The following is a 14,258-nucleotide window of genomic DNA, read 5'->3' on the forward strand; positions in this document are numbered from 1 at the left end:
AAAGTTTAGATTTTAACGTTGAACTAACCAAAAGTATCAGGGTAATATAGTGCCTGTTAAGTGTTAAGTTACAAATACATTCGTACCTATCCTAACATCGGAAGAAATTACTATTGTCTGATGACATCAAATTACTGATATTGAAATCACAGGCCTAGGATGTACTGCATACCGAAGTCTTACTACTTATGAGGTATGCACGAAAAACATAACTGGTCATTAGCTGTCAAAAACGAAAACTGTCAAAAAAGTAATTGACTAGTTCTAACATAAGTAAATAACAGCATTTTAAATAACATAGATAAAACTATTACCAATTTAAATTGCTGAATTGAATATCATAGTAGCAAGAGTATAATACGGAAGACGATCTTCTCATTGGTTTTATATGTTTCCCTGCTCTTGGTATCGATATTTTTGTCAACTGTCTGGTCGTTTGCTTCACCGAAGACTCTGACCAATAACGTCTAATCCAATGGTACTAGAGTTTTAAATATTTGCTCACAGTAATAGTCTTAGATCCGAATTAGAAACGATCTTCACCTATCTACTTATTGATTTAAATTAGAGATGGGCCGAGTACTCGGTTGATACTCGGTACTCGGCGTACTCGGCGAATATTTTGATACTCGTACTCGGCCGAATAACTCGGTCGGAGAATGCCGAGTATACCTTGTTTAAGAAAAGCATTATTTAGTTACATATAATTAAAACAACAGTGTTAATCAAAAAGTATTTATTCAGTAATTTAGGAAATCTTTGAAAATCTCAATTAAATTTAAATAAAATTAAAAAAAGGAGCAACTGTTGAATTTCCCGTCGCTCTTCTCAACAGGAGACTGCGCCTTCTGAGTCACTACAAATAGTCAAACTTGACGTTTCAAAAGTGCTTGTAAACTAAGCCTACTTGAAAAAACAATTTTGAATTGAATTGAATTAATACTTATTTACGCGCGCGAAATGGGAATTTGATTGAACCGAGTTACTCGGCCGAGTACTCGGTTGAAAAAAAATTTAACCGAGTAAAACTCGGTACTCGTTACTCAACAAAAGTGTTACTCGGCGCATCTCTAATTTAAATCAATAGGTAAAAAAATGTATTGCTAGTAGGTTCCTAAAGTTCTCTTGGCTAAACTATGATCACGTCCCCAATCGGCTAATATTAATTTCTCCCAATTTAATAAAAATTAGGAATATTAGAGCAGATGAGGGTAGATGCACTGAACCAAGCACCGGTCACTCTCTGAGACACTCGGTCACGTGGTTCAGACAGGAGGTTTACTCGGCATGGCCTGCCAAAAAATCCTGGCCAAACTGTAATTAATGACAAATTGACCAGCAGGCTAATTCACTATCTTTGACGTTATGCTACTTGACATATATACGAAATTGAGATACAATTTAACAAATGTCATCCGGTGCTCACTGTTTATCCACCAGGATAAACAGGGTGTGTGATAGCTGACATCAAGACCTACTAAAATAACGTAATATAGATTAGCCGAAATTTTACGGTTTCAAGTTATATTGATTTTTGTACAAAATACAAAAATACCTTCATTGCAGATTAGTCATACCATGTGCTGAAAAAATACTTAAGCATTGATTTTATACTTGGTAATTATTTTTGAATAGTTGTATCAAGTGATGATGACCTTGATGTCACCTTGTAAAGTATATCGTAATATTTACGGGACATTTTTCAATTGACTTGTTTTTTATTTCAATAGGTTTATAATAAAGACCAAAATAGCAGGATGGATTAGGCAGCTTACTCGCAATATATTTTTGAATTATTTAAACACTTTTCATCCAATAAACATAACGTTTCCAATTCGGATCTTCTAACATAACATGCATAACACATGTAACTAACAATATACACCTAACAATTTGTTTTGCCTGTATTATATTGTGTAAAATTGTGTTTACAGCGACTTTTGACTCATAACACTCATACAACTCACGGGCGGGCTCCGAGAGTCTCATCCACAACTACTTACTCCTTCTATCTCCTCTGTTAGACACGACTAAACATAATTGGCCATCATTTTCGTTTCTTTTGAATCATACCTCAATCATTTGACATTATGTTATTTTTGGCATACCGTCAAGTTTGGTGACGAATAACGGAAAGTTGAATTTCGTTGTCTACAGAAAATTGTTTTAATTTTAATGTAGATTTTTCTTGTTGCATTGCTATGCAAAAACAATAATTCAATGTTCCGTAGTGTGAAGAAATAGCATGAAAAGCGTAGACAGAGAAACATTAATTGTTATTTATAAAAAATAATTACGAGTCCTCTGATCCTTAGCTAAATTCTCTGTCTACGTTCATAAGCAAATTTGACTATGCGATCAGTAAAATATATCTTTCGTTTCTACTCCCTTCTGTCTTTTACTATCTACCGGACAATGTTACCGGATAATGTATTTGAATTTTTTACAAAATCTACTGAACGGATATTTTAATTAGCATTAATTAATATTAATTACAGAAACTACTGAACGAAGATTTGTAACTCACCAATTAAATTATACCTATCCAAAATTATTCCCAATTTAAAATTATTAAAGCTGGGTTGACTGTACCCAAAAAATAAAGTGAATGTGTTCACTCGGTCCTAATTCAACCATATAAAATTGATCATAAAGACACAACAGACGCTGACTGGTCATCTATCCATGTACATCTGACAAAATTCTCATCCACCTGGCCAGCCAGTCAAATCAGTCAGCAATCACCTATAGCTCACCAATCAGTAACCACGTAGAGCTAGCTCACCAATCAGTAACCACCGAGAGCTAGCTCATCAATCAGTAACCACCGAGAGCTAGTTCACCAGTCAGTAGTAAAGACTCGGGAGCCCGCCGCAACGACGCGCTTAGACTCTCCGTTCCTCTTCTCTATCATTTTCTAGTGATGAATTTATTCAAGCTCAACAACAGTTAGCCCGGTGGGCGAGTGAAGAGGCGGTGCCAGCGGCGCGGGACTACTTCCCCTCGCCCACCTCCCCGCGCTCCCCGCGCTCGCCCGGGGATAGCTCCGCGAGCGAGCGGCCGGCCGCCTTCCCCGAGTACACCCACTGACGCCGACGGCGCCGACATGTGAATACCGATAGCCGACAAATGTAAATAATCGAACTGCACTTACATTTAACGATATGACTGAACATTAGTATTAATACGTCAAATATGTGCTGTGCCGCCGCCGTTCTCTGTTGTGTTAATGTTTATATTCGTTTTGAATCAATACGCTTTATACTGGCCAGCCGAGCCGACTAGATGTCTCGTTCGCAGCAGTGTTTATTCTCCCGCAAACGATCAAGCTTATAAACTAATGGCATTGACAGAAAATGTAAACAATTACCTATTAGGTGCTTCGGTCTACATGTACATTTTCTTATGCCTTGGTCGCACTCATAGTGACAATGCGAATATTACTGTTATCGCAATGTGTGCGACGAAACATTCGGGCGTTTTGGTCGAATAAACGCTCTGTCCTCGTGAACATTATCTCGATGTGATTTAAAAAAATGAGCATAATTCTGAATACTTACTCGATTTTCCATATGACTGAAGTATAGTCTCTGTCGACGCGAGCTGTCTGCGAGCAGAGCAAGCGCCGCGTGACGTCACGACGTCTACTCGACTCGGCGAGCGGTAACTCTTGTCTTTGTTCCGCGACCGGCGGCGGAGCGGCCGTGTAACGGTATGTTAGTGTTGACGTAACGTTGTCACTGTTAAATTATGTAATAGTCGTAAGTGTGCGGTGTAGAGGTCGCTCGCGTCGAGCTCCTGGACTTCGCGCGAGTAGCTAACGATTTAGATAGGCGTATAACAAATTGATAATAACAATATTAATTCGTCGAAGCGAGCTCGGCGACGTCACCCGATCTGCGAGCTCATTGTCTATATTGGTTTGGAGGCGAGCTAGTGTATCGCGCTCTCTCTTTCACTAATGTATAGAGTAGCACGCACTATCACTGTGATTGGTTAGTGAACACTGCCTGGAAATGTTAGGGAGCGTTTACATTGCTCACTAAAAAGAATCAGAACAATATTTTTTAATGGTGCAAAATTGATGTACTTTTGATGTTACTGTGTAAACATTGTTCGTAAGATATTAAACAAAACTTGATATACAATCATCAATAATTTGTAACTTTATTAATGCAATATAAAACATTAAGAATGTAGGAAAGTAATACTACATACAAGACTTCAGTTTTGCACAAAAGAATGATTATATGATATTGTGATCGGAATTTAAACCTGCTCAATGCTAGCTCGTCTCCTTAGAACAGAGTATAGGCACCCGATCGCCGCGCGTCCCGACCGATCGGCAGGAGCGAAGTCGGGCTACAACCGTCCCCGGAGAGACAAAAACTTCATCGCACTGTATCACCTCTCCGAACATACGCCCAACTTCACGTGACTCCAGAGATACAACAGTAAACATAACACCAAAATGATTAAATCGATCTTTTAGTAAAAAAAAATGTTTTAGCAAAATGATTTCTCGTCGATCGACTGTCACGCTGAGATCTCGAACCGTACTCGAATAATTTTTTTGTATCTAGAATCATAACGTAAACATATTCTAAATAAAATAAAATAGTAAATCTTAATGTGAATATAAGTTATTTCGGATTTTATCAGATATATATTATGTATATTAATATTATTATATTGAAACGAATTTACGCTGGCATGCTTTCATGTATGTATGTTGAGATAGGTGGCGCTTGCTGTGCGCTGCGGTGGAGGCGATACCTTAGAAGGGATAGTTTAGATGTCTAGATATACTTACTATTGATGTAAAAAACGTATAAATGTTATCGATTGATATGTCCAATCGACGATAGTTAATAAAATTCAGAATAAAATATCACTTGATATTATAGTCACGCATCGCATCGCACGGCAAGTGGACGCCTTGTATGTTACAGTTTTCCGTTTATTTTATTGACAATTTAGGATGTTATCGTTTCATTCGAATTAGGTCGGCTTTCCACTAGAGCAGTGCGTTCGTGTGAAACTATGCTGTTTGTTCAGCATTTTCTATATGTATACTATTAGCTGTGCGAAGAAGTTATGTGAGGGTGTTATTAGAGAAAAACGCATTAATACAAACATATAAACACATCACCAGAAAAATCCCATTTCTTTAATTTGCTTGTCTGACTAACTAACATTAGAATAAAATAAAATACTTGTTCCGAAAAACGTAAGTTACAATAACTATTGAAAATAATTGTCCCACAAAACGCAGTCCCGCGCTGCTCCAGTGGGAAGCCGCATTTACGCTAGGCTAGGTGGCGTCGCCACAGACATTACTAGTAGGAACTTAAAGTGAATAAAATATATTGAATAGTAAAGATTAATTCGTCTAGCCCAAGCCGATCGACATAGGTGCAGTGATATTGCTGTTCTATTGTTGTTATTGTTTTTCTTGTGTTGGTATACTGTTGATTTTATCTATGTGTTAGGGTGTGATCTCAATAGAGACATGTTGCGCGACAAAAAGCTGCCATAAAAAGAACAATAGGTACTTCCTCATGGAATTTCCATGCTTTTTACTACAAGCACACATACTTGTTTCCGTTGTGTAAGATCTAGCTTTTGTTCACGTAGCTTCGTATTACAGTTAGATTTATATTCATTTTATCTGCGACTTCATTTTCGCACACACTACAATATACGGCTGTTTATAGGAATTGGATAAAACCTACTTACTTTATCACACTTTGAAGCTCCATCGTTGCCAGTTTGTTTATTACAGTTTGTTTGTTTATTACAGCAGTAATAATAAAACAATCATTAAGCAAATTCTGTAATATGATAGATGATCGTTGGAGTCGCAAGGTCTCTTTGAATGGTTACCGCGTCTCAGCAACCAAAGTGTAGGGCGCCCCCCACTAGATTGATCGACGACTTCCAGAATGTAACTGGTACCGATTGGGTGCAAAAAGTAAAAAAAGCGCAGCTAATATTAGCCTTATCTCCAACAGTGGATGCATAATTGATGATGAAGATAATGATGATAAAGCGTATTTTATTGACCATTCTTTTAAGTTACGTTCCCCTTAAGTAGTCAATTCCAATTAGTTTAATTTACTCTCTTAGTAGCTCACCATCGTTAGGATACATCATGTCATATACATATTACACTGCCAATATAATTACCAACATAGGTCATTGTTCACAAGCAATGCCGCTTCGCCGATGTCGATCACTATTGCACGGAAATGTTCGGTCTTATGACCCTGTTTAATGTAACTAATCTCTTAGTTAAACGTTATAATAATAATAATAATATATTAAACATAAGATAGGTATGTAATTACCTACGAGTACAGGGTAGTCACGAATATTTACTCTGTAAGACCTTTTGTACACACGCATAGTTACACTGTGACCATTTTATCTTCCATTTTAATTTTGTAGGCCCCTCACATGGACTGTTATTATGACATATTATGACATTGAAATTGTACCTATGCAATACCTATGCGAATACTGTAATAATTTTCGCAGATAGGAGTTATGTCTCAAACTATGTTCATGTTGTATATTTAGACGTATACTTACGTAATATAAATATGAATAACCATAAAATCTGTATTGCCAAATAATTTCAATGTCATCCATAACATGTGTCCTCTTTGTAAAATTGTATGTCTGAGAGTGAGTGATGAGAGGTCGACAGTAGTTTATACTCGTAGGTGGTCAGTACGTAAACTGTACGTGTGTATGAGAGGTCTAACTGGGTGCGACACTCGCCAACGGTGCGCAGGTGCGGGCCACAGACTAAAAAATAACGTAAATTACATGTAAAACCAATATTACAGTAGGCTTGTAAAATTTATGTAACAAATTTGTAGATTTAACAATGTTTGAGGTTAGTCTAGTGTATAGTATATAAGGGTACATACGAGTACGTTTAATGATTTTTATCAGCACAATAAAAAAACAACATTGCTTTAAAAAATATGTAGGTCGAAAAATGGATGTAAATAATGTCTTTACATCAACGCACATTAAATAATAATAATAATATAGTTCACACGAGCACTCTTTTATGGTACGTGATACGTGATATGTGTAAAGGAGAAACGTTTTTACTGCCATCTGTCTATTAATGAGTGTAATTTCAAGTGTAGTATTTAAGTGAGTTTCCTTTGCATTTTGCTTGGAAATGCAAATTGTGTGATGAAAAGGGAATGTTGAGAAAAACAATGTATGTAATCCTTACAGCGGGTCGTATGGTCGTGTGCCTTTGCCCTACGCACCGCCGCAGCCTATGTGAGCCAGTATATCTACCTCGTAGACGGAGTGGCATATAGAACATAAACTATGTTCATTTTGTTATACTAGACTGTTGTATGTAAAATGTATGTTCGCTCATTGTGTATACATATATGAATGAAACAAATGCCTTAAAACTAAAGTCCTTTTCATGAAAGTAGTCCTCCAGACGCGGCGCATTACACATTATATATGTAATGATATGACCGCCATTAAGTTATTAGTCTTAATGGCGGTCATATTGTAAGACGCTGTCAATTTTAGTTCAGGTTTTAACCGCGGGACTTTTTTCATGAAAAGGACTAGCAAAATGTGTTTTGAAAATTACTGTATGTCTCGGCTGCTGTTGAATTAACAAAGTTATAGTTTTCATCTGTCTCTTTTTGTTGTGTATATCGCTCATTAGTGTATATCTAGTGTGTGAGATGGGTGGGTCTATCTGTCTCTGTCTGCGGCGTACTGTCGCACAAAGCGAGTGTCAAGCCCAGAGGGCGTCGTGTCGCGATCGCGTGTGTTAACCAAGCACGTGGGTGTTGTGGACAAGGTCCTTTATATTTATTCAAGTGCATACTATAATGGCAATGATTTCATAATATTAGATACGTTACGTGTTCCAAACTACTCACTGAGCGCACGCATGCACAATTTTGTGTTAACTTTCATTAGTTATTTATACTTACATAGTTTTTACACTTCCTGAACACACAACTCTGCATTTTAGACAATATTTAGGTATTATGCTCAAATAACTTTCATTGTTTAGCGACTAAATGAAATTGGGCCAATTGGGTGATTTTGTTTTGACACGCTAGTTCCATATCTAATATCATAAAATCATTGTATAATGATTAAAAATCTGTGTATTTGAACTAAATATTATTTATAACAAGCGTAGTCTTAGAACCCTGTTATATGGACCACTGTCTGTACAGCTCGTATGGATTAACTTGACACCTGGCTCAAATGAGTGTGTACTGTGTTTGTATGAACGTGCTTGGTAGCCAGGTGTCCAGTTAATGCGCACGGGTTATATTCACTCATGTTTATTCTTTCATTTACAATAATCTTTATAATTTAACAAAGGGGTGTGGATTTATATCCTCCTTCTAACAATTTAGCCCGTTTCCATCTTAGATTGTATCATCACTTACCATCAGGTGATATTGTAGTCAAGGGCTAACTTGTAAAAAATTAAAAAAATTCAAAAAAAATCTTATACATAGCACAACCTTTACGTTTAATTGGGAGGGGAAATAGAGTATTTTTTTCGTACAAACTTAGTTACTTTAAAGTATGAACTTAGTTAACAAAAACTTTAATTTGATTTGCTTGAGTTAGATTTGTCTGTTCGTAGTGTGAACCAGCGGCGAAGAGTACATGCAAGCTGATTTCCGTCGGGTTACCTTTAAAAATCCATGCATATTCATTGTTCTAGATATATGATAAACATGAGTTTGTTTCACGTTATATGAATTTATTTTTCTTTAGGAGGGCTTACCTTCATCTAAATTTCATCCTTCGCCACTGGTGTATAGTGACTCTATCAATGGTTCAAAAGGCAGAATTAGATGAGAAGAGTGGGCGAGAAACTCAACAGAATAAAATTTTGGCCTATAAACATATACCCACATTAATGTCATTGTTCCTATAAGAACAGGTTTTGATGATTATTATGATACTGATTATAATAATCAGGCAAAATAAATGTTTTTTGAACATCACTAATTTTCCCATTCGCAAATTAAACGCAGCCTATGTTCAGATATAACTGCTATAAATAAATCTACCCCCTTTTAAAAGGAGGTAGGGCAGACCCAATAGTGGGTCATTAAAACAGCCTGTTGAAACTATAAATAGATTAACGACCTGTTTTAATTACACGATTGATTTAATTAACCCCAAGGTCCCCAAGCTATTCGCAAATAAAGTTCTTAAATACCTAACTAGTTATTTATATTAAATATTGATTTTTGGATTATGAATTACAATAATTGTAAGCCAAGATGTCAATATTAAATAAATCTGCCTGCGAACCAATGTAGAGTTGATATAAAAATGCAAACACGACACTACTTTTACGATTACTACTAGAGATGCGCCGACTAGTCGGCTAGTCGGCTAGTCGACAAAAGTCATAGTCGGCGCATCTCTACTTATCTGTAGTATTCAAATATACTTCGTTGTTACAATACCTATAATATTTGTTGTTTGACAATACAGTAGACTAAAACTAGTTACCTACATTATTCACTAGGTAAGTACTAAAAAGAACTACCTAATAAATTACAAATAAACAGAAATAGACACCGCGCCACGAAACATGTAGACGAGGCGCTAATATCTTAATTTGGTAATGACGGTCTTATTGTCATTTGGGGACTTCTTTCGTGGCGCGGAGTCTATTTAGTGAAATAAAGTTTTGACAGTTGACATATGTCATTTGACGTCATCCTTGTCCACTGCACGCACGTGACACGCGCAGGCCTAATTCGTCAATTGACGGCGCCGATAATGGCCATTGCTCACGGTGGTGCTCTGGTGAATTGCGAATTATCATAATTCTCATAACTATAATTAATGTTAGACCAATCATAATTATAATTAGACCTATCATAATATTAGACCAAATGACAATTTTGACCAAACATAATTAATGTTAGGCCATGTCTACACTAGCGTACTTGCGCGATGTTTTGTGTTAGATCGAGTTTTGTATGATATTTTTGATCTGTTATGTTAATTGCACTTTAAAGATTAGCGTCAAACTGCCATTGATGTAAAAAATATAGCTTTAAGTTAATGTTTTATTTATTTTTTTGCTTTATTGGCATAATTTTCATTTGTTCAGTTTACTGACCAACCCACTAGTTACCTCATTATAAAGTATATCTCTTTTATGTTTACATGTCAGTAGTTTTATTACTGAACGTATTGCTATGTTTCAAAGTCATGCATAGCCAAGCCAAGGAAACAGGCCAATTCTCGCCGGATTACCATTAAATCCATCCATAAATATTCATTATTGTAATAAATATAATTACATGCATGGATATATGACAACAACCAAATATATGACACATCATAATTGGCATTATTTCATTGCAATATATATAAGTTTCAGCTTTAAACTTGCTCGATATTATTTAGTATCACGCAAGTACGAACATGTGTAAAAAGCATTTAATCCTCAGTGCCAAAGTAACACTACCTTCTAAAAAGATAGTCAATTTAATGAAACATTTACCTCTTTTTGTGTAGCTAGATATATAAAACACCTGAAAAATATCAGGGATGATGACTAGGTTTGAATATATTCATTTTTATCATAGTTTCGGGTAAATCATCAATGTAAACAAATTTATACATAAAAAGCAGAGATTAACTGGATATTTGCAAAATAAATCTATACTAATAATATAAAGCTGAAGAGTTTGTTTGTTTGTTTGTTTGATTGAACGCGCTAATTTTAGGAACTACTGGTCCGATTTGAAAAATTCTTTCAGTGTTAGATAGCCCATTTATCGAGGAAGGCTATAGGTTGTATATTATCCCCATATTCCTACGGGAACGGGAACCACGCGGGTAAAACCGCGCGGCGTTAGCTAGTTAGATTATAAAATTTCAAAATCAATTTTTGTTTAAATTAGATGATCTATTTAAATTAGATGAAAATTCATACAGTTTTAGCTTCTTTACGTTAAATGTGACATATTTCAATAAATGAACTATAAACATAAACGATCAAATACCAAAGATATTAGTAATTTTGTTTGACCGCCCATACAAATCTAACGATCATTATGCACCTACGCGGTCATTAAATCGTACCATTTTGTATGGGGTGTTTTTCAGGGATCCGTGGAAGCGCCGCAAATCTGACCCTTTAAATCCCTGTAGCTCCGAAAGTAATGATCGCAGATACCCTGTTACTTTTACAAAATTGCTTTACTATTAGCATACTCCTGATTTCTATACTATTTAAAAACTGTCATCATCCCTATTCTCAGCAATATAACTATGGGTTCTTAAGTACTATTTAGTCTTTATAATGTTTATAAGATGATTGTTTACAAGGCAAACATTCATCTTATTCATTGCAGTAAGGTTGACTATAATTAATAAGGATTCCGTTTTTATATTTGATCATTCAGAACCATAAAAAAGACCCGTACTAGTCGTCATACTATATTTAACATTGCAATAGTTTGTCACCTTACCTGCTCTTCGCCCTGTTTTTTTGTACCTCCCTGGTGCTGTGTGTGCCTTAAAATGGGCTATTATGGGATCCTAGATTCATTTACTGAATCTTCTATCGCTCACCAATGTCTAAGTTATCGTCAAATAGGAAACTCTGAATTTAAAACTGTAATAACACTTCAATGAAACAATCTAATTTGTCAAAATTATGATAATTTGTAACCGCCATCACCACCGAACTACTGATTTATAGGAAATTTAATGTTAAGTGATATTATATAACATACGAATTTGAACAAAATAAAAAAGTGAACGTTGATCACGTTGGACTTTCAGTTTTTATTTTGTCCTTGTAAATATATTTGCTATATTATTTACTAAATGAATGTAACATATTATTAATGAAAGAAAATAGATGAACACAAATTTTTCTGAATGTTTCATTGGACCTGACACTTTTCCAGTTTTTGTTAAAATCATCAATCTTGTAGAACAAATCTTAGTTGGCATAAAATGCCTTTGAAACGTTCTACGTTCTACGAATGACTATTGAAGCAGAAAAGGAAGACGACGACAAATCAAAATGTAAGTCGTGGTCATAGCATGTATTAATTATACATTATGATATCAAGTGTGGTAAGTTGAAAATTACAACTAAGGTGATATTGCTATAGTAAAGAAGCAGAGGCTATCAAAGCGCACGTATGTCATACGTATGTTTTATAACACATTTGCGAGGAAACTCACTTTGAACACACTTTCTGAAATATAAAAGTATAATATTAAAATTGGTGAAATAAGAGATACTTTACGAGCAAATGTGTTATAAAAAGTAAAATAACTCATAATCAATATTTTTAAACCTTATATTCAGTAATAAAATACAGTAAAGTTCAAATCAAAGTAATTCAGGACAAACGTGAAAATTATACTACTTATCCCAACAAATAATAAGAAGGAGAGGACAGGGAACTTTATTATGAACCGTACGAGTATTTCTTTAAAAACTATCTTAGTTTTAATAAAACAACTTTGTGACATTATGGGTCACTACTTTCACTTTTCCTTCGAATTAAAAATTTGGCAAAGTCATCCTTTTCTGGATTGAAAGGACCAATCTTCTCGCACTGTGCAGTTGTTGCCGCTTGTTGTATCTGCTCACCGTACGCCTTTACGTCTTCTCTTTTCAATTCGACGACATATTTACGTGATTCCATTATTACAATAGCGTCATCTCTTGCCATTGACCAAACGCTGGGTTTGACTCGAGGGAGGACATTATGTCCTACAAAAACGCCGTGGAACAAACCCTGAAATTGTGGCTTATGGGGATAGTGATCTAACGCAGAAAGAGATAAAAAGTGGACTTTTCCAAAGTCTACATCAATGTACGTATCTCGGTCTTCACGTAGCAGAACGGGAGCCTCTGGACCACTTTCGGAAATCTTTGCATCGAACTCGCTTAATACTGCCATACCTAAATTTTGTTGAGTGTCTAAATTCATTACGTTAGGATCAAAAGGCTTACGAGTTTCCAGTTCATAAAGCAGTCTCATCACATTACGCTCCGATACATCTGTCGATCGTTTATAGTTAACACCGTGAGTTGATTTTAGCATATCCTTTTCTTCACAATCCAGACCATACGCGATGTATGGAGAAGTCACTAAATCACCAAGATATCCACGATGAAGGTATCTATCCCCGCACTTATAAACTCCAGCAGCTAACGTAACGTTCGGCCGACAAACCTCAGTTTCCAACCAAGTGAAGGCTATTCCGTGTTCCCTAAAATGCTTGTACTCCTGAAAACAGATCTGACTTGCCACTTCCTTCATGCGCATATGATAATCCCAATCGAATACACCGATTCTATTGTCATATCTCACACCAAGGCTTAATCTAACTCTATGGTCCCACAACTCTGTAGCGTTAAACTGATTCGTATTTCCAGTTGTCCAAAAGTTAAATAAATTTTCCATGTAATCCCGTTCGCGGTATTTCATCTGGTCTACTGACACACAAGGTAGGAGACAGCTCATGTATTCAGGATTGGTAATCATTCCAACCAGCTGCCGTGCTTTAGATATGACGTACCTTGAAGTTGGCGGTCGTAGAAGCATGTTTCCGTAGATTTCTAAGAACCGCCTGGTTTTCTCTAATAGACCACTTCTATTCGTTTTTTCCAAGGCCATGGATAAAAGAAGAATTTGTCGAGCGATGATTTCAGGGCAGCCATCAATGACGAAAATGTTCATGTACCGTCGTGTATGTCGGTAAGCTTGTGCCAACGTTTTGAGGATGTGTCTCGCGTCGCAACCTCCGATGACTAAAAAATTCAATTCGTACGCACTGCTGTCACCATGTTTTAGGTACTCCTTTTGAAGATCAAGGGCTGGACTTATTCCCCAGAACATTTTTATTTAGTTTTTACTATTATTTGCTTACTAAATTGACGTGTCAACGAGTGGAGGCCTAGATTGTCAGTGCCTTGACGACGTAAACATCGAGCAATGAGGTGATGAAGCGTGAGTTCCAATAGGGCGTTGCTATGGCAACGGGCTATTAATTGCCCGTATCTACTAATAAAGCCTTTTTCAAGCTCTTATTAATTAATTATAGCCACATTGTTACCCTAGTTCCAGATAACTACTTGAGTGGTAATAAAGTAGAAGCCTCAATAGCTACACGGTTAAAATACCAGTACTAAATTCAAGTGGTCTTGGGTTCGTTCCTCGCGCACTAAACTA

The 14,258-nt window shown here is 36.1% G+C and overlaps 2 protein-coding genes across 10 annotated transcripts in view; one reads left to right on the forward strand and one right to left on the reverse strand.

Annotated features, from left to right (window-relative positions):
* Window positions 1-11,938, forward strand: part of LOC112042945 (disintegrin and metalloproteinase domain-containing protein 22) — a 422,343-nt gene extending 410,405 nt beyond the window's left edge. For 7 of the 9 annotated variants that reach the window (XM_052881807.1, XM_052881811.1, XM_052881808.1 and 4 more), the window contains one exon: window positions 2,922-11,938. In XM_052881807.1, coding sequence (XP_052737767.1) covers window positions 2,922-3,090 — 169 coding nt within the window. In that variant the 3' untranslated portion in view covers window positions 3,091-11,938. The remainder of the gene's footprint in view (window positions 1-2,921) is intronic. The other 2 variants (XM_052881814.1, XM_052881816.1) reach the window with 2 other exon arrangements.
* A 91-nt stretch (window positions 11,939-12,029) lies between these two features.
* On the reverse strand, window positions 12,030-14,175 carry LOC112042954 (dynein axonemal assembly factor 3 homolog). The gene has a single exon (XM_024078183.2). It carries the CDS (start codon window positions 13,923-13,925, stop codon window positions 12,549-12,551), a length of 1,377 nt encoding a protein of 458 aa, XP_023933951.2. The 5' UTR covers window positions 13,926-14,175; the 3' UTR covers window positions 12,030-12,548.
* Between the last annotated feature and the right edge of the window lie 83 nt (window positions 14,176-14,258).

This window comes from Bicyclus anynana, chromosome 5, assembly GCF_947172395.1.
Source record: "Bicyclus anynana chromosome 5, ilBicAnyn1.1, whole genome shotgun sequence".
In the NCBI taxonomy this organism is placed as follows: Eukaryota; Metazoa; Arthropoda; class Insecta; order Lepidoptera; family Nymphalidae; genus Bicyclus; species Bicyclus anynana.